The sequence below is a fragment of the Poecilia reticulata genome, linkage group LG6 (genome assembly GCF_000633615.1).
Source record: "Poecilia reticulata strain Guanapo linkage group LG6, Guppy_female_1.0+MT, whole genome shotgun sequence".
Taxonomy (NCBI): Eukaryota; Metazoa; Chordata; class Actinopteri; order Cyprinodontiformes; family Poeciliidae; genus Poecilia; species Poecilia reticulata.
In genome coordinates, this window is record NC_024336.1 from 14083020 (window position 1) to 14103680 (window position 20661).

The 20661-nt window shown below is 40.0% G+C and overlaps 1 protein-coding gene across 1 annotated transcript in view; it reads right to left on the reverse strand.

Annotated features, from left to right (window-relative positions):
• wwox (WW domain containing oxidoreductase) overlaps positions 1 to 20661 on the reverse strand; it is a 156450-nt gene that overhangs the window by 93464 nt on the left and 42325 nt on the right. The window contains exons 7-8 of the mRNA XM_008411349.2: positions 13549 to 13734; positions 9302 to 9566 (exon numbers count right to left, since the gene is read on the reverse strand). Coding sequence (XP_008409571.1) covers positions 9302 to 9566; positions 13549 to 13734 — 451 coding nt within the window. The remainder of the gene's footprint in view (positions 1 to 9301; positions 9567 to 13548; positions 13735 to 20661) is intronic.

Below are 20661 nucleotides of genomic sequence, written 5' to 3' on the forward strand. Positions count from 1 at the left end.
GTGTGTGTGTGTGTGTAAGTTTCTGGTAAAAGAGAGGTCTGTGATAGGGGCCTCTCCATCTTTGAAATGAATTAGCGTGTTGCGCCTTATTGAGTGAAGCTCACTGTTTAAGTGAAACTGATGAGAGATGTGTGTGCAACAGCGACTGGGCTATAAGTATGTGGCTGAGGTCACAGGTTAATCCTTATTGATTCGCTCCGCCGTCTCCATGCAGCCGCGCAGGACGACAGCAGAGGAGCGGCCCACTTYTAGAGCCGGCTATCTGGGTAGAACAAACATGGGATAAAAATCACTGTCGCCTTCAAGCGCACACATCCTACGTTGGCGGATGCTAAAGAGGGTACGGACAAGAAAATTGAGCATCATCTAATCTCTAAATAGGTAGTTAAACAGACTCTCCTTAGACGGACTGCAGATCGTGACCTTCTCAGCATCACAGAGATATGATCATGTTCATACCATCAAGTGCACTTGTTCTCATTATAAAAATCTATAGACAAGGGCAGGCATGTATTTCTAGAAAACTGATTTAACTTAAAAAAAAGAAAGAAAAAAAAACGCAGAGACGGAAGGAGATATATCATTTGAATGCTACCTACAAATCTGAAAATCACAGCAACCACTGACAGACCACCCGGAGAAACCCAAATAATACCTAAGCCAAGCTGTATTTATTAACAATCTCATCCCACAGGAGGACAGGTGAAATATTACATTAATATGAACAACTATTAATAATAAGCCCCCCTCCTCCTCCTGCTCTCCCCCAACTCTTACCCCATCACTCCTTCTCTCTCCATCTCTATCACCCCTCCATCCCCCCCGCCCTCTGTCTCTGCCTCTAATCCTATCATGCGGGCAATAAGTGTATGCACCATGAGCACATTTAATTTCTGCGGTTGGTTTTCAGCGAGCCCAGAGGTGAGCCTTAATAAGGATCAATGGCACTTTATCTGGGACAGCACCCACTTCACAGCATGCAAATTACACGGCAACCCTTAAAAAAAGAAATGGATTTAATTAAAAAATGTAGAACCACGGGCTCTGGAAATTCAATTAAAGGATTTATGCAAAGGTTGGCTAGCTTTTTGTGTTGCAGTTCCTGCTTATATAATGAGCTTTTCATATTAAAAATCAATAGGTAATCTGGGCTAGGGGATCGGCTGCTTATGTACATTTTTGAAATCAATTTGAAAAATAGTCCATCAGCTCTGTGTCACAACAAAGAGTGGAGGGGGTGTTGTATGTGCATGCATGTGTGTGCGTGTGCGTCTGTGCGTCAAGTTTGAGGGTCAGTGGTAAGAAAGCAGAGCTGCTAGCGGAGTGACACTGAGGTGATAGGTTTCATATTTCCCCCCCTCAGAGGGTGCAGACGCTCTAAAGAAAGAGTACAGGGTAAGTGGGAAGGGATGTCTCTCTGGTCAGGTCAGCTTCTGGTTCTTTGGTCTGTTCTGATCCCTTCCATTAGAGAGACAGCACTCTGGCAACGAGCGTCTAGTTGGTTCTGACCTGTGGCTCCAGGGTAATTTAGGCGAACCCCGACTCAGACTCAGTCCAGACTCTGGCATCAACCTGTTGGGGAGACGTCGTAATGGTCTCCCCGAGGCGTTCAGAAAAGGAGGAGCATAAGGCATTACTTTTTTTTTTTTTCCTTCTTTCTCCCTTTACAACCCTTGGATTGTGATAGAAAGATACACATGCATTTCAATAGGTTAGGACATTAGAAAGTTTTTTAATTTAGAAATACAATTCAAGATGTGAAACTCGTAATTTTGGTTCATTTTAATGATTAYGGCTCACAGCTAATAAAAATCCAAACTCCAGTATTTCAAATTAAAAGAAGCAGTATAACACACACAACAAAAAGAAGGAATTATTAAGACAGAAATGTTATAATATGACCCTCTTTTCATGGACAGGACTGCTGACTTGACAGTTATCCAGAAGTTATTAAGAAATCAAAACAAAAAAAGTCTTAATTCAGTAAATGCAGAACTTGGGGAAAATGTTCAGCATTCTTGGAATGGAATCCCATTAATCCTCAGCAGAGCCACAGCCTGACCACTCCATGCCACAAAGGAGCCCTGACTAAGTATCGAGTGCCTATATACTGTAAAGCACATGGACTGATTGGGTGACATTTCTACATTAAATCTTGTTGTTGTTGCTGTTATTGTTGGTGTTATGCAATTMAAATTCTCTGAGAGTTTAAAATTTTCATAAGTTGAAACATTTACGAGACTGAATGTTTCTAATAAATACGAGTTCCACTTTTTGAATTGAAACAAAGAAATATAATTTCAATCATTTTCTAAATTCCTGAGAAGGACCTGTTTAGTATGTCAGAAACAAAAAGGGGTACAACCTCATTCTTGCAGTAACCGGCARCTGAAAACAGGAACTTTGGAAGCAAAAARGTTTGCTGAAAAATGACTGTTTTCCGCTTCGACGTCACCCATTTTCAGCAGGAAAATTGTTCGTGCCCCCTTCACACTCGTGTTGTATAACTACGCACAGGCACGAGGGATGAATGACTGACTGCGTACAGTAGCGGACTGTCAGCGTTTGATTGGTTCTTTATTGATCCAGACACGCTTTCCATCACATCAACTCATCCACAATAAACCATTTACACAGTTTCCCTGTGCAATGGACCGAATAACCAGGCCTCAGGCCATCTTTGTTCACCCACCCTGTGTGTGTGGGTGAGTGTGTGTGTGTGTGTGTCCGTGTGCGCGAGCGTGCGTGCGCACGTTTGTGGCTGTGTCTGTGTGTTTTCTTAATGAAATGGTATCTCCGTACACAATAATCCTGGTAACAGGATTGGGCAGAAACACACATGTCAATACAGCCAAATGGGATTGTATTCTTAAATCCAACAGTGCACCGTCACGTCTTTCACTCCTCATGGCCCTACCGCTGTCTCTAATATAAGGAGGTTTTCTCCTTACGTTCTGAAACAGCACAGCAGGAAACGTCTGGTAGGGATATCTTATTAATATTGGAACGTTCCTGAAAAGTGGTTCAAGCCATGGAAATCAGAGAAGATCATTCTGCGTGCGATTATGAAGCAATTCATTTCCACCACTGATGAGAAGCCAACACGGTGTTTCCAGCCAGGCTGGAAGCTGACCCCCTTCTGTGTAGCTCCTAATCATCCAAAAGGACTCTATTACAACAGCCTGGCAGCTCATCTAACCCTGCAGAGAAGAAGCGGAGGGGTGGTGGGAGACTGGGACCTCTGCTCCTCTTTGTTTCCACATGGCTGAGCAGAGCATGCATACTTACACCCAGGGAACCAAGGTGCACAGCAGACAGAGAATAGAGCATCTAACCTTATGTCTGTCTGCAGGAGGGAAACCGATACCGAAGCGCTTCATTGTACGTCTGTTATACAGTATGTTAATGCTGATGTCTCACTCGCAGGAGTCGTCTGAGGGTTTAACCCCTGAGGTGCAGTACTGAGCTCCTGATCACAGCCAGAAAGGCTCAGTGCAAGAGGCGCTGGTAAATCCCACATCTTCGACCCGAACCCCTCTTTCTCTAAGGCAGCCATGTCTGCTGGTGGCTGGTCAAAAGTTCAGTCCGTGCATATGTAAAAAGGTGGCTCGGAGCCCGAGGCAGGATCCTGGGTGGAAATAATCACACTAAAACACTAGGAAGCATAGGGACAAGGCAAGAGAGCGTTGATGAAACCAGCCCCTCAGGGACTGGCAGAGCTGCTCAGGTGTGTGCCCACAAATCCTTCCCCTTTCTCACTCGAACCATTATAACTGCATGATGAGATACTGAAGACACTGCCCACGCACATCTTCATGCTGCTCAGCATTATCTGCACCTATAGTTAAAGTATAGATTTGATGAGCGTGGGCTGAGGCCAGCTGCTCGAAGCCTGAGGGTACACTGATCACGAGGGAGCAATCAGTCAGTCAACAAAATGTCACAGGGTCAGTGATCCGGCACGACAGCATGGTGACAACCTCACAAAGGTTATAGCCCAACTAATAATTGCAACAGTCACAGAAATTCATTATGTGCTGTTTAAATGTGAGTCCAGACTTTTGGTTCAAAGTGCACAACATACTCCTGATCTCGCACTGCAGGATCAAACACAGTCCAGGCTATCACTGATTTTAATTTTTTTTTTTTTTTTTTTTTAATTTTGCCACGTCACAGTCTCCCAAATTTCAGTGTAGTTCAAACAGATCTAATGTGACCAGATAATTGTGAAGTAAACACGATAAAGATATACAACATTTTTTTAACTTCATTTCTCTTTGAAATATGTGAGTTAAGTTTAAGTATTTTAATTTAATACTTTAAAACTCAAACAACCATTTGTTGTTTCTGTGTTTCTGCTTCCTGACGAGAAAACCAAATTACAAAAACATGCACCGGACCCTCGGTGTTAAACATGGCAGTGGCAGTATCATGCTGCAGGAATGCAACGCAAAATGGCTGATCAGAGAAGAAGGGAAGACAAGGCTGAACACAGGGTGATACCAGAAGAAAAAAAGATATAGGCACCTCACGATTACATGTTGCTTTGTGTTGGTCTGTTACATAAAAGCACCATAAAACAGGTGGAAGTTTGAAATTGCAATGTCAAAACCTGTAGCAGCATCAATCAGAATCCACTGGGTTTAAATCAAAAATGAAAATGTCCCTTCTCTGTCTTGTTCTCGCAGGTTTCAATGCTCATACACACCCCCATTGCAGGCCAGATCTTTGCATACTGATAATAAACACAGCAAGCGGCACATGGAAAACTCCCACTCTAAACATGTTGAATTAAAAAAAAAAAAAAAATGGAAAAGGAAAGAAAAGAACAGAAGAAAAAGAAATGTTAAAGGCCTGGTCTCACAATCTCCGATAAGCAGATCAAGGCACAGGGAGGGGAACATGATGTTAGTGAGAGATAGTTTGGCTGATTAAAATGTCATGGCTCTTTATAGATGCCTTTCTCAACTCAGCAAAATGAAATCAGCTCTGTAGATCATAAGAAGAGTGGGCTGTGCTCTCTGCTAATAGATAACTTTCTTTCTCTTAAGATTCCAGAGTACAACTTGTATATTTTGGTCATATTTGAGCAAAATCAAAAAAACATTAACGTGAGTGGTTGAAGAGTTTATAAAAACAATTAATCGGAGAAGATGGCAGTGAGTCACCATGTCTCATCACCTTTATTACAATCAAATCAAATGCAGAGGACCACTCCGGGTGTCCCATTTATCTCACCACGGCTGTCTTCCTTCATGCGTGCCTATCTGTGTGGAGAAACTAAACTGTATATCTCTCCACCTGAGCTCCTATAAATCAAACCTGTGCTTTAAATGAGAGGCTGGTTATTTGCGCAAGAACACACATGGGGGCCCTGTGATTGTTTTTTTGGAGTCGACTTTCTGCTTATGTTTGCATCCCTGAACAATCTCCGTGGATCCCGCAAGCGTACGCAAGCAATTAAAGCGATACCATCTTCATATCCCTGCAACCAATAACTGAAATAATATCACTGTTTTATTAAGCCCTTAATGTGGGGGCAGAAGCAGTGAGGAGTGGGGTTTTAAGGAGGATACACTTTCAGGGGCCTTATCAAGCCCGAGATTTAAATAAGAGCAAATGTTCGGCTTAAGGGTGCGCCTGTGTATCTGCATGCGTGAGCCTGTGTGTGGCCTTTATCAGACATGGATTTTAGCTAATAGCTGTGTCAGCATACCAGAATTTAATTACTAGCTCCACCTTTGTCCTGTAATATTTACCAACATCTACACTTGGTTTAATTAACGAGACATAAGAAAAGCCACCGCCCCCGTTCTGGAGGAGAAAGAGAGAAAAAAGAAAAAAAAAAGGTTATGCTAATTACATCTGTGTGCATGAATCCAAAATGTCGGAGCACTTGTTTAACAAAGTTTGGGCACCCTTCAATTCACAGAGGACAGATTTTAAGGCTGAATCTATACGGAAATACCAACAAAAAAAAAAAAAAGAGCTGAAAGGGGAGGAGTGAAAAAGAGTGATTTACAATAAATATAGTCAAAGAAATGATCAGCTTGGCATTTGGTGCCGAGGAGCGGCTCCTCTCATCTCTCATCCCGTGTCAAAAGGCGGAGAGACGAATGACGGCCCGAGGCCCTGCGTCTGTCAAACATGATGGATCAGAACAACGCTTCACTAAAACTCCACCGCGCCGCCTTTCAACACGTCACATTTTCACTTCAGTGAAAACACCAAACTGATAAAGTATGAAGAACAGCTAATGGAAAGATGTAATTGTCAAAGTAAAGAATATATTAAAAGGCTGTGAAGCCTAAAGGGTACAGTGTTGGATGAATCACAGATCTGGATCTTATAAATCAAACACAAAGTGTTTGACGATGTTAACTCTGACACTTTCCGTCACCTCCTTCTCATAAAGAAAAAATTGTAAAGAAAACTGCCCCAAAAGTGCACACAAATCATACAAAGCTCTATACGAATGTGGGAACTCATAACTGTTTGACTAACCTCAGAAAACATTTCAGCGTTATTGGAGAAGGAAATCATCCAACATGTTCCAAATTTGAGGTTTAACATTTTTTTTCGAAATCTACCTTCCAAAAAGGCATGAAAACCTTGAGTAAAACAACAAAGATCTATAGTATCACAGCATCTACATAAAAAAATTAATTGAAATATGACACATGATCTAATTGATGTTATTTGCAACAAATAAGTACGTTTTCAACCATTTATCTGTTATCTATGCCCAGTAATTCTTGCGGGGTTGTGAGGGGACTAGTTCCCATCTCTGGGAATCATTGGGCGAGGCGCAGGGCACCCATCCATCACAGGACAAAAGCTCAATTTAATATGCCAAAAAAATACAACTTATGGATTATTACAGCTGTATATAATTACTTTATGTATATTTTTACCCAGGTAAAATGATTAGAGTTACTGCTATTATAGTTACAGTAATATTATTCACATTTATTTAATGTAAGCGATAGGGCTAGCTTGATTCACCAGATTCTGACGACATTCTTGGATTAGATATCGGGCTCAGGTCACCAATCCATCCAGTGATCCAGACAGCAGAGTGTTGCGATACCAGAGGTGATAGAAATATCACCAGAGGTGGACGTTTAGGCTTATAGTTTAAAAAATGTTGTAAATAAAATACACTTAGCAATCTCATAAAGAGATTGTTTTAAATGTTTAAATGTTTTAAAGGAGAAAATACAAGACTTTTGTTAAGTGCTGTGTGTAAACATTTAGGATAGTTGAAGTTATTTTGAATTGTTACAGGAATGGATCAAAATATTCTTCAGGTAGGTGCAAACACTTTGATCAGTCATGTCCTCGTTTCACCTTAAAGTTAAGAAAAACCGTCTTAATGTCAGTGGACAATATATCCAACCTTTAAGCTACCAATACCTACTTTGGACAGTTTTGTTTTGAGTTTACTATTCCTTACACCTCTGCTAAGGAAATGACACGTCAGCATTTTAAGGCACAATAATTGAGGAGTAAACTCCAGACATCTGCTGAGGAGCAGCAGGGAGTTTCGGTAGACAACAGGAGGGCTACCTGTGATTAAAAGAAGTTGAGCAATTTAATTTTACTGGACTTTTAACATCAGTAAAAGTTGGACTTGGAAACCTCGGTAGTCTGTTGGGAAGACTTTTGACACTAGGTTTTGTAATCTGTAAATTATACGGAGATTGCGGTTAGTGTTAGCAAGGTTAGTGGTGAATTATATTTAGAAAAAGTTGTTGAAACCTGTGTAGAACTGTACTTACATAATTAATGTGCTTTTATAGAAGAAAAAAATATATAAGCTGTATACCCAACAAAAGCCGTGTGGCATTTGTCGCATTAACATCGAACACTATGGCTCAAAAACCTTTTAATGTTTAAGTGAAATGCTCAGGATTTGACAAAATTCTTGTGAGTAGATATTAAGAGTTGTAAATTGGGATTTAAACCCAAAAATCCAGGATCGGAGCATCTCCAGTCATTGTTAATTTGTTTTCATCCCTGGACTTAGCAAAACTGGAGAATAAACAAGCAATACATTTATTTTTCAAGCAGAATATCCATCTTCCAGTTTAGTAAAGGAGTAAGTTGTGCATGCTAATACTAGCCTGTATGTCTAACTGCTGCCAACCTGCAACCCTCTCCTTACATACATGCTGATTAAAGCTTGTTAACTGCAGTTTTAAAACGATACCTTTATGACAGCAAGAGAACATATAAATTTTGTACATGATTACATGTATTTTACAACCTGAAATATTTCCAAGCAGCTTAATAAAGTAAGACGCTGTTCGAAATAATTGACAAGCTTTTCATTACTGAGTATTTGTAATCTATGCTTGCACACATGCATCAGCTTTACCTCAGTGTAAACCAAGACTAATATAGAACATTGAAGTTTGCCATAATATTTTCCTCCCATCCTAGTTTGTCCGGGTTGGTTTTCTTCTCAACTGAGCAGCTCTGTGGAAAAACTGCAATCTGTTTGTGCAACTCCAGATAAACAAAAGTCAAGCACTTGTGCTGTAGTTTCATTTTGGAGGCAATACTTCACCTCCTGCAACAGTTTCAGCTCTTTCCCTGAGCAGACAATGACCCTTCAAGGAGCGCTTGACCCAAAAACAAAACTCCCAGAAGCACAGGGGTCCAATAACTGCAACAACCATCCAAGTGAAGTGTCAATTTTCTGAGGGGGATCTAGTTTTACAGTTGCTTCTAAATTAAAGTTGTAATCTGATGAAATAAAGAACAGGTCCCTCTGGTATGGCAACTAGCAACTTCTCTGCGTCTCAAAACAAAACTGTGCTTTATGACATCATGTGTTCAACGTGTCTTTGCTTTCAACAAGTATTTACAAAGAAAATCAAATGGCAAATGTGGAAAAGCACTCATAGAAGGTTACCCAGGTGGGCAGGTGATATTGAAATCAAAACAATTTTGTTAGACACTTTTAGGAACAAGAATGCACAAATTATGACATACATTCACTGTTGTCTGGATGTTGTAGTTCATTAGATCTGGTGTCATCTAAGAGAACAGAACTTGAATAAACAGTAACAGGAGAAGGCGGAACAAACTGCAGCTCTATCTATGAAAGCCAACATCACAGCGGAGTGACTCATTTCCATCCGGTTCCTGTTCTTTTCCCAAAAGAGTGTGCCAAAAGAAATACATGCTCAGTCAGAACTGAGTCTAATCGCATGAAACTAATACACTGCAGTCCACTCAGCAGGCGTTTGTGCAGATTCATGGTGATCAAACACTTTCTGAGTCGTTTCCTTACCATAGACTTGGTGAACGGTCTGGCCAGAGTAAACAGAAAGGTCATCAGCCACCAGCTCTTATGAATGGAGGTGTACATCATGTTCCCAGGATGCAATGCGTTGGAGGTCACACCGTGAGGTGAAAGACGCCGGTGTAGCTCGTTGCTGAAGAGGATGTTGCAGAGCTTAGCCCGGTTGTAAGCCAGCATGGACCAGTACTCGTTCTTCGGAGGGGAGAGCACGGCCAGGTCCACCTTCCCACACGAGTCTAACAGGTCCGTGAACCTAGAAGACAGTTCACAGGAGAAGCGTGAGTGAGTCTGTGAAGGTTTTCTGACAGCAGATGCGTGGCGCTGGCTGCATACAAATCAAAGACGTGACATGATGTTCTTTAATTGCCTGCGACAGAGCTGTTAAACTCCAGATGTTTGACAAGGCTCCTTAAACATTACACTACTCATGTTATTATGCGCCGCATCACAATACTTGAGCACAAAAAAACTACACTCTGTGTGTTGTGTGTGTGTGTGTGTGTGTGTGTGTGTGTGTGTGTGTGTGTGTGTGTGTGTGTGCGTGTGTGCGTGTGTGCGTGTGTGTGTGTGTGTGTGTGTGTTTGAGAGAGAGTGAGCGGAGCTCGGCTCTGAACTGGAGGAACACACTCTACATATTAATCCAGTCATTAGAAAACAACCAATCAAAATGTCACCTGGGTTCCTTGTTGTGATTTTACAAGCTAGCCGCCTCTTGTTTACTGTCGCCTACCGCAACATCCTTGCTTGGCTAAATTACAACATCTGCAGGCTTTTCATTTCATGTGCAGCAACTTCATAACTACTTTAGCAAGTAGAGGTTGATAAATCAATTGCCTGAAAATGGCCTGTGTGTATTTTTTTTCCACTCTTTGTTTCATACAACGCAGTAAAATTGTGTCTAGTTGGAGCTAAATGAGACTTTTCAATCAAAGTCACAAAGTAAAGAAGTTTAAGTGAAAGTCATTTGCAGTCTACAGTATTTATGAAAGGTCTTTTTATGAAGAGAATTTTCATTACTTTCTAAACCAAGTGATGGGGTTGGCAATTGTAAAAACAAACATTAAAACGTTAATCTAAAAGAAAAAAAAGATAGGATAATCTTCAATGTTTATGAGAAAGCTTCAGAAAACATTAATTATTTCAGTTCTGATTTAAAGGAACTAAGTTTCTGCACATGTCAGGTTTTCAGCAATTGCATTTCAACTAATTTGGGTCAATGTGCGTATCCTCTACAGATATCTATACAAAATATATTTCTGTCTATTCCACCGGATGATGAAGGAAATTCTGATTCATTACTGAATATTTATTTGTATTCATAAGTTTGTATTTTGAAATTTTACAGATTTTTACCAGTTTGAACAGTGCCAGAAAATCCCACCTACATTTCTAGTCTTTCAATAAAGTACTAAGTATTTTATGATGAGAAATATCAAACAGTGTTTCTACATATAAAACCTAAGAGGTCTTACATAGAGGTTTCAGAAGAATCATTCTTAAGACGAGGGTCAATTAAAACTACAAGAAAGTGGTTCTCAAATTTTTATCACACTGTGTAAAAGTTTACAGTTTGTCAGACATTTTACAACAGCAGTACAACATCCTTTGATAATTTGTTGAGTTTTAGCAAATCAAGGCAATAAAAGAGACATGGCTATCTGTGGGAACAGAATAATTGGCCAAATCTTTTTTTACTGGATGTGCTGCTGCTTGCTTCAGTTCTCAACCTATTCGCCAGGTTTAATGTAATTGAACAACTTGGTTTCATTGGCTGTTGGTGCTCATCAGCTTTACACTAAGCAAATTGTGTAAATGCTAGCAGCTGCCACTGGAGAGACACGATTCACCACCAGTGGTTGTTCTGCCAGAGCATCATGGAGGTAAACAAAACCTGTATATGGTCAATTCCACAGTAAGCCCAAATGGTGAAAAGTGATAAACCACCCAACCATTACTTGAATGTCCATCTTTCCCAATCCTGTCTCTTACAGGTCAGTGATTTACCAGCATACAAGGAGCTTATGGAATACAATATGCTGCCAGGTCAGAGGTCGCACACTATCCATGAGGGGAAGCTAAATGAATAAACGGAAATCCAGCCTAAACTGTAAATAACACAAACAAAAATGGGAGCAACTTCAGTGGATGCAATATAGGTCTGGAATGAGGTGTACAGGAGAGAAGATGTGCGATGAGATATTGTCTAAATTTGCTCCTTCTTCTGGTCTAGTTCAGCGTGTAACCAACTCCCTCTGGTCCTGGCTAAGCCCCCTTTGAGGGAGTTAAATCCCCCGCTGATCATCAAGGAGAGGAAGGAAGGTGAAGATAATGCGTTAGGGAAGCAGAAACAGGAAGAGTGTATGTTACCAGGCCTGTCCTGACTTTAGAAATGCAGTGTCGTCCACACGCTGCATAAAATATCTTAAAGTTTTCAATAAAATGACAGTGGAACGATTATCTCACAGAATGTTAAAAAAAAAAAAATCCCACCTTTATTTTGAGTGGGTAAAATGTGCCACATTCAAAAAGAAGCAGCTTTATTGTTAAAAGCTTCATGACACACTCTGCTGTTCAACTCACTCACAGCCTGTCTATATAATTTAGGTCCATGGACGGAGATGACACAGGAAGAAGGATGTTTTAGTAAAACATTTATGTGCTGATTAGGACGTTTGTGTTGCATTAGTCTGCTGTAATAACTAACAATTTTTTTGACTTCCTAGAGCGTCTACCATTCATTTACTTAAAACATCCTGATATTTAAAAACATAAATAAATAAATGGGAATCATTGGGTGTTTCAGGTCTTTCAACATCATTCACCCTCTTCCAGGCGACCCAACCAGAGATGACACATATTCTTGGAGGAAAGTTTTCAACAGCTTTATGATTTTTGCTAAATTTGAAGCAGGTGTAGTTACTACACTGAAAAATGCTACATCGGCAGGACCTTATGAGAATTTCCCAGAGGTTCTGCACTTAAAATCTTGTGAAGTATGAAATATTCTACTGAAGAAGAACTTTGCCCTTGTTCTTGCCATTCACTCAACATCGCATGTATTCAGTCCAACAAAAGCTGTAAATACTCTCTTCGTGATGCATTTTCTTCCAGAAAGTTTCTTTGAATGCTATTTTTCTTAATTTTTCCAAGAATGCATCAAACTTTTGCTCCTGTCCTTTCATGCTTTGTAAAACGCAAGCCATACGAGAGCTCCTGTTACAGCAGATCTGATAGAATAACTGTATGTTTCTCAACTGCGCAGGTCACTCTGCAGAGCTCCAATCAATCACCGCTGGTCCGTCCGACTGGCTGAAACCAGAATCAATGCTGCACACAGAAAGAGAGCGACTCTGAAACACATGGCTCAGGGCTTGGGCTCACCGATCACTGCAAGACATCATGCTTGTCTACTGCACAGTTGTGGAGTCAAGTTGTTTAACATCGGGACGGATTTAAAGAACAATAGATGAGGGGAAAGTAGTGAGAAAGAGAGAGGGTGAGTCCGGGGGTCAGGCAGAAAAGAGCAGATACTTGATCAAAGTAAATTTTAGCTGATAAGTCCATCCATCAAGCTGATGATACGTTTGATTCGTAGTGACAGCATGGGGAAGGAAATGAGTTTCAGTGACTGAGGCTGTCATGTTTGACAATACACAGTAAGTCTTATCTGTCAAATTTGTCCTGAAAACTAGCCACTGTGGCGGTTATAACAGCAAGAGCAGAACTGAAGGGTTGGAGATTAGACAGGGTAGTTTTGGGAGATTACTGCTTAAACTTTATCAGTGAGACTTTTCTGCAGCTTTACTGTGAATGCTAAAAATGCTGTAAAATTCGGCAAGAGTGAAGTTTACTTTCCCTAAAGGCACCTTCGGTAATACTGGGAAATTAATTAGCTGAAAGTGTGCTTTATATTAATTTGACTGTACCTAATGATCATCCTACAATATCATGAAGTTCACAGGTAAGATATCCTTCTTACTCCTTACATGGTTTTCATGTTTTTTCTCATATTTCAACAGGAGAGTATAAATACATGTTAAAGAAAAAAAATTATATTTCTCCTGCTCCAATGAGAAAAGAAACAAAGGGTGTCTGAATCTGATCCCAGGTGCGATTCCCACCACAACCATTCTCCAATAAAACAGAGCGGTCAGCAGTGTCAAATGCTGCCCTTAGATCTAATATCTAAGGGCAGAAGTGTGATCATTGTCTGTGTTTACCAACCGCGCTTTTACCTGTGTGACTCTGAGGATACGACTACGACTCTGGCAGGAGCTGAACGACGCAGGACGTCCTGAAGACACTGCACAAGGAGGAAGTGACCAAGATGGCAGATCTGGAAGGTGGACTCAAGGCCATCTTCTGTCAGACTCCAGGGCTGAGTGCACACGGCAGCGTTGCACACCAGAATATGCAGGGGACTGTGGCGAAAGAAACAATTTGAATTGGTTACAGAGACAAAAAAAAAAAGGCACAGCATAGATTAGAATAAGCTGATACACGTACAAGTTATGAGTATGAAAAAGAACGATTAGCACAGTACAAGATAAAGTAAGAATAGTAAGAGAACTAGAAACAGAAAGAAGAAATGTATCCTTTCTGATAAAGGTACATATTTTGTCATGTTTATAACTTTTCTGTTCAAATGTGTTCCTGTTTGTAATTGCTGATAGCAAAACATTATTTCCACGTCCAGAGTTACTTTAAAAAAAGTAGGAAGGAACAAAAATAACCACAAGACGCTTGAGAATGCAGCCAAAGTAGCCAAATAAAGACGATGCCAGATACAGAGACCCGACTCTCAGATCAGCGGGTGGTGAAATATTTTTGATGCGTTTACTTTTATAAATCTTAAGCACCTTTTCTATGTGGCACGATCTTCAAGGAATGTAGGAATGCTGACTCAGTCTATTTTCTGTGTTAACAATAACCAGCTCAAATCCACTCGATATTTTATTTAAAGGTTGTTGTTTTTTTTGTCAAGAAAACAACTTATTTCCTGTTTACCTCAATAGAAAGTCACATCCTGTTATTCCACATATTCCTATTCCATACATGGTAGCGTGGTTTACTTTTAAAGAGGCGTGGCTTCAAAAACACTTTTTTGTGTCTGAAAAATGTTTTTTTTAAATATTACGTGTTCTTTGAATGCTACTTGTGTTGTATTTATTTCACACATTTAAGATTGTTTTAAGTTTGTGGGCTCAAAAATATGAAATTTGCCCATTAGAGAAGGTTTTATTGGTCTGCAGCGGCGCATCATTATCAATGATAGGTTTATGCAGAGGTTTCTAGTGAGTCTCCCCATGGCTACACAATTACTGTAGATACCGACTCCAGCTGGCCGGATTCCAAGAGCAGCTACGAACGGAAACTGATTCTTCGATCATTTAAAACACACTCGTGATGGAAGTAAAGCGTTTCAACACAACATCTGCACAGCTACCGTGAGAAACCAGATCCACCAGCACATCGACTCTAGAAGACTAAGCAGATAAAAAAGCCAAGGGCTCTCTGAAGTTGTGATATTTAAAGCAGCTGATTTTATTCAGCGGCCCACATGTGCTTTGGATTTCCGTTGAGTGGGCGAGCAGATCCACCTCCTCGTGTGGCAGAGAAAGGGGATTGGTCAAGGTAGTGAGAGATCCTTGTCGGTGACAGTGACGCTCCAACGAGCTCAAAAGGCACAGTAACACAGGCGAACAATCCAAACACACCCCACCAATTTTTAATTTCTTCCATTAGAATTAATTATGAGGCCGAAGGCAATTTGTGTACCCTGTGTTTAAGACTGCCTACTGGATTAATTAAAAACTGGATGCTGGAAAATTAATGTGTGAATTGTTATGCCTTTCTATAATGAGCCATCCCATGCTATTACATAGTACTATACTGTACAATCACCTTCAGGCCTCTGAACACACTAGGTTCATTAAAGAGCACAAACCTAGGCAGGAGTCAACTTAGAGAATGCCAACCTCAGCACATATTCAACACACCAGCAGTGAGACATTTTAAGCTTTTACCCAAAATACAGCAAGCCAAAGAAGTCTACAACTAAACTGTTTTGAGCCACAACACACAAGTAAATGCAGTGCCTTGGAAAAGTATTCACACCCAATGAAATTTTCAACATTTTCTAGTGCAAAGTTTGCCTCATTTCATAGGAATTTTATGTTATAAATAGAGCAACACAAAGCAGTGCAAATCTGTAAAGTGAACAACAATTAATTAATACGTGTTTTTCAAGACAGATTTCAAACACAATTCTAAAAAATGAGGCGTCCATCGTTATTCAGATCCCCTCATTCAACACTTCATAGAACCTCTTTTTGCTGCAGTTACAGCTGAATTTCTGTCAGCTGTGCACTTCTAGATACTGAGGTTTTATTCCGTTCTTATTTGCAAAATAAGCTAATAATCAGTCAGATTTTTTAAAGTCTCAGCAGAGGTACTCAACTGGATCTATTTCTGGACTTTGACTGGGCCATGCTTTGATCTAAACCAGAGATATTCAGCCTGCAGCTCTGGAGCTACAAGTTGATCTTTGGATCTTCCACAGAGGTTCTTCATAACTTCGGCTAACAATCACGTATGGTACCATTTATTGTAAAAAAAAATTATTGTCATGTTAATTTTTTTTTTATAGTTGTCACAATAAATTTCACTTAATGTTTAAAAAAAGTATTAAAATGTTAATATTACTATTTTCTCCTTTGTTTTTTTCCAGAGGAGCATTAGAAAATATCAGTAAATTTAGTCTCTATGTGAAACTTAATGATATAAATCACATTTCTTTAAGCATGTGGCATCCTGAAGAAACTGGTTTAAAAAATAATCAATTAATGCTTTTATATGTAGACTTAATTAGAAATTAAGGTTTTTAGCTGAATGATTCTAAAAGTGCCTTTAATATTTCCTTAGATCCATTTATCTTTTAATTAGGTAGAAAAGAGTGTTATTTTTGCATTTTTCTATGGTTTTTTTTAGTATTTATTTATTTTAAAACATAAAAAGACAAACAAAATTGTGGATCCTTAAAAGTGACCAAAATCTCCTGAAGTGGATATTCATCAAAAATAATGAGTTGTCTTTATTGAAAAGATCATGTTGAATTTTCAGCTGTAGGCGAGTTTTATTTAGCTGGACGGAGAGCAACAAAGTGAGGGCCGATGTATGTTACTTGTGGCGCACCAGAAATGGAAATAATTTAACAAAATCTTCTCTTTTTTGCCACGCTTCCATTTCTGCTTTACATGACCAACAATTGTTTTGAAAACAGATTCTCCCACCTTAGCTGTGGACCTCTATGGGTTCTCCAGAGATTCATGGGTTTAATAGCTGCTCCAGGCAAGAACAAACGGGCATTTAAATCTTGGTAAGTTGGTATTTTTTGATGATTCCTTGTATGTCATTTGTTCTTTAAAGGTTGCTAATAAAAATCCACAGCCTTAGTATTTACACTGAGATTAGTTCCACTGGGTTTTATTTTCAGGTATCAGGCTTTAGGGGACTGGATAAAAATGTATTCAGTCTTTGTGTCGGATTTTGAAAACTATCATATTCCATCTACTTCACGGTTGTGCTCTAACAAATAAAACACAGTTCAGTACAACACGCTGAAGTCTATATGGGTTTACAAAATGTGAGTTGAAGAGCTACGAATGCTTAATGCTGCAGATAAAACGAAACAGAGCAGTAGAAACTTGCGGCGATTTCAAGGTCTAGTGAGAAAATGCTATTTGCTTAAAAGATGGCAAATTAAATTTGTTGCTTTTGACTTGACGTTTCCTTGTCTAACAGAGTATGAAGTGCATCATCATTGTGCAAAACAAGGCAAAATGCTTGGCTCGGTCCCCAGTGTGCTCACAAGGGGCTTCACACTAACGCCACGGGCTTGAACTCCTGACCCACGTTTTCAACCCCTCACTAAAGCGTTTACTGTAAACTAATCCTTTTTCCCAGCAACACCTCTTAGGAATTAAATGTTGTGACCTTGTTCTGCAAAGACAAAGGGACAAAACAGAGTCTGTCACTCAGAGAAGATCACAAATTTCTAATCAAAAACTCGCATAACCAACTTTTCTCTTGGAGAGCTTCCCCCCACACACAGAGCTTAAATGTGGCTCTGGTGAGTCTGCTTGTAATGTAAAAGGCCTGTTAATTCAACTGCCCACCAGTTAGTCCCTCTCTCATAAGCGCAGGTCTAATGAATGTCTTTAATAGGCCTATCGCCGCATACCACAGTCCCTCTCTCCACATTAAGACTTCACAGCACACCATGCGCCGCGGTGCAATCTCAGCGCTGGTCAAACGAGGGTGTTAACTACCAAACGGGGACACATACGTTTATATATTTACTTTAAATAACCCCCGCGGGTGTGACCCCTGACCTCCTCGGTAATGTAGGCCAGCAGGAAGAGATTGCCTGTGTGAGTAAGGTTTGGACAAGCAGTCATTAACACTGGACTTTATTGAAATGAGGAAAACTGGAAACACACACAAAGTAGAGACTCTTTCTGACCCATATTTCTCCCCAAGAACCAGAAGTTAATGTTTATGGAGTAAGGAAAATTATTGGCCAAAGGACAGGAGATGTAATTGCAACCGTTTCATACCCTTTGAACCTTCTTAATGTATTTTCTTTATTTTACTGGAATGTTATGTTATCAGCCAGCAAAATGTAATGTGTGTATTTTTATTTCATCCCATTTGAATCCTTAAGTCTTAAATTAAACAAAAGGGCAATCAAATGCCTGCAAAGGTCACACATACAGCTCTGGAAGAAATTAAAGAGACCACTGCAAAATGATCAGTTTTCTGATTTCACTTTTTATAGTGTATGTTTGAAAAAAATTAACATTGTTCTTTTATTCTATGAACTACTGACATGTCTCCGAAATTCAAAGCAAAAACTTAGTATTTATTTGCAGAAAATGAGAAATGGTCAAAATAACGAGAACGATGCAGTGCTTTTAGAAATCAAATAATGCAAAGAAGCCAAGTTAATATTAATTTAGACATAACAATACTAATGTTTTAACTCAGGAAGAGTTCAGAAATCAATATTTGGTGGAGTAGCCATGAGGTTTTCAGTGCAGTTCAGTGTTCAAAAAAATGTATCCACAGTTGTGTCATAAACAGACTCCACCCGTTTGTAATTTAACCTCAAAAATATGTATAGATATTCTGAGAAGGCCTCACGGGTTTGTAGCACATTGGTGAACAAACAGCATCATGAACACAGATGACAGGTCAATGTGTAATGTGTTGACATTACACATTGAGGAATTACACATTGAGGGCTGAATAAAAGTCAACACTTTTCAATATTTTCATTGTTAAAAAAAAGAATAACTGTACATCCTTTTTTGTTCTCTTAATAATGCACTGCTGTGTTGGTCAATAATATAGAATCCCCAAAAAATCCATTTGAGCTTTCAAGCAGTATGGAAACTTTTTCAAGGCATCAAAACTAAAAGTAGAGAAAGTTAATGCAGGTGAGCACACAGCTTGTGTTAATTACGAGCCGCTCGGCAGAAGTTGTGCTAAGCGTTTATGTCAGCAGCGTCCTTCATCAATTACATCCCAATGAAATCGCACTGCATTCAACAATATCAATATCCAGGTAATTTCATTTCAAAGGACAGGCAATTAAAGCAGAATTGGGGTCAATGGAACACAAAGCAGCATGAAAGCCACTGACTGGAGCACTTAAAAGCAAGAGAGTGAGAAACGAGGCAACGCAAAGAAAAAGACTCTGATTGCATTTCACCTGTCAATGACACGCTGCAGGAGCATTACTGTGCGCTTGTGTCCGCATGCAAACAGTGCGCGCACAGTTGTCTGAGCGCGCATGCATGCTCACGCATGTGGCCACTGCGTTTGCGGGGCTCCGCCGTGTGTTATGCCTGAAGACATACGTGCAGTAATAGAGTGTTGGTGGAGTCAGACAGCTGCCCAGTGCCATTCACAGCTCAGAGCTCCCAGCCTCCACTCTGCTCTGTTCGCCTTCTGATGAGAATTAATGTACTCTGACGTCCCCTGGGAGTCCCCCGCTACCCACCTCCCCTCTAACAGCACGGCTAATGAAGAAATACAACCTTGCCAAAATACTGAGGTAAAGAGAGACTGAGAGACAACACGAGAAACAGAAAAGAGAGAAAACTGGCAGCAGACAGATAATTTGTACACAGCGAAATGAGAGGGACAATAGCAAATGTATGAATTAAGCTGTTATAGGGAGATGCAAATACATTTTTTAAGAAGTTGGAATAAAAGTATATGACACAGATCGAAGAACGCAACCGTGGAGTTTGGCCGTGACCCAAGACGCGTGCCCTGGACGGCCATACCCTGCCCCAGGGCTGCTACGGGCGATGGCTGCCCTGCCTCTCCCCAAGGGGCTCCCTTGACACCAATAGCCCTTCCCCGACACGCAAACACACACACACAAACACACACTCTTCCATCCTACTGAGACCTGCAGGTGGATGAGCAGCACAGACAACTGTATTCACGACCCCAAAATAGCAACGGAACGCCTGCTTGCCGGATGTGAGACGCAAGGCGTAAAAGCTGACCATGACAAATTGAGCGATGGGAAGCATTCAACCAATGTCAAGTAATTTGACACAAATACACACACTCACTCTTGGGGTTATGTCCATATGGTGTCTATCAGTAAAGTTCAGGATGTCCCTTAAGTACGCCGGATTTAGATACACTGTTTATGTCCTTAATACATTAGAATGGATTAGTTATTCCTCTAAGTCCAGAATTACTGAGGAAAAACTTCTAAATCTGATTTGCTGGAGTTTGAACCACAGTTCTGATCTACTGCAATGATTTGGGTCCAAATGTCAGCAAAAATCAGACCCTAAAATAACAGAACTGAATAAAGAAATTATGAATAGTTTTGTACACAAGTACTGTTACTCCTTGAACTTTCTCATATTTTCTTAAATTTAACTTTAATTAATTATATTGAGATTTTGTGATAGACTAGCAAAGTGTCGCCCCGAAACATGAAGTTGAATCAAATTGTCACATTGTTTTTTGCAAGTTTTTTTTTCTTTTTCAAAATTAAAATATAAAATTTACATTCAACCCCTTTCACCCTGACACCTCTAAATACAATTCAAAGCAATGAAGACAGGTTTATAAAACAATATTCAAAGCTTGAACAATTCAGAGAGCTTTGTTCAACCCATCATCACCTGGGAGAATGGATGGAGCTAGAAACAGGATAATCTTTAAAGAGACCAGTAAAAGACTTTTTCTTCCACCTCACAATCACAATGGTTCATTGTGTTCAGGTATCACTTAAAATACACAGAGATGTGTAG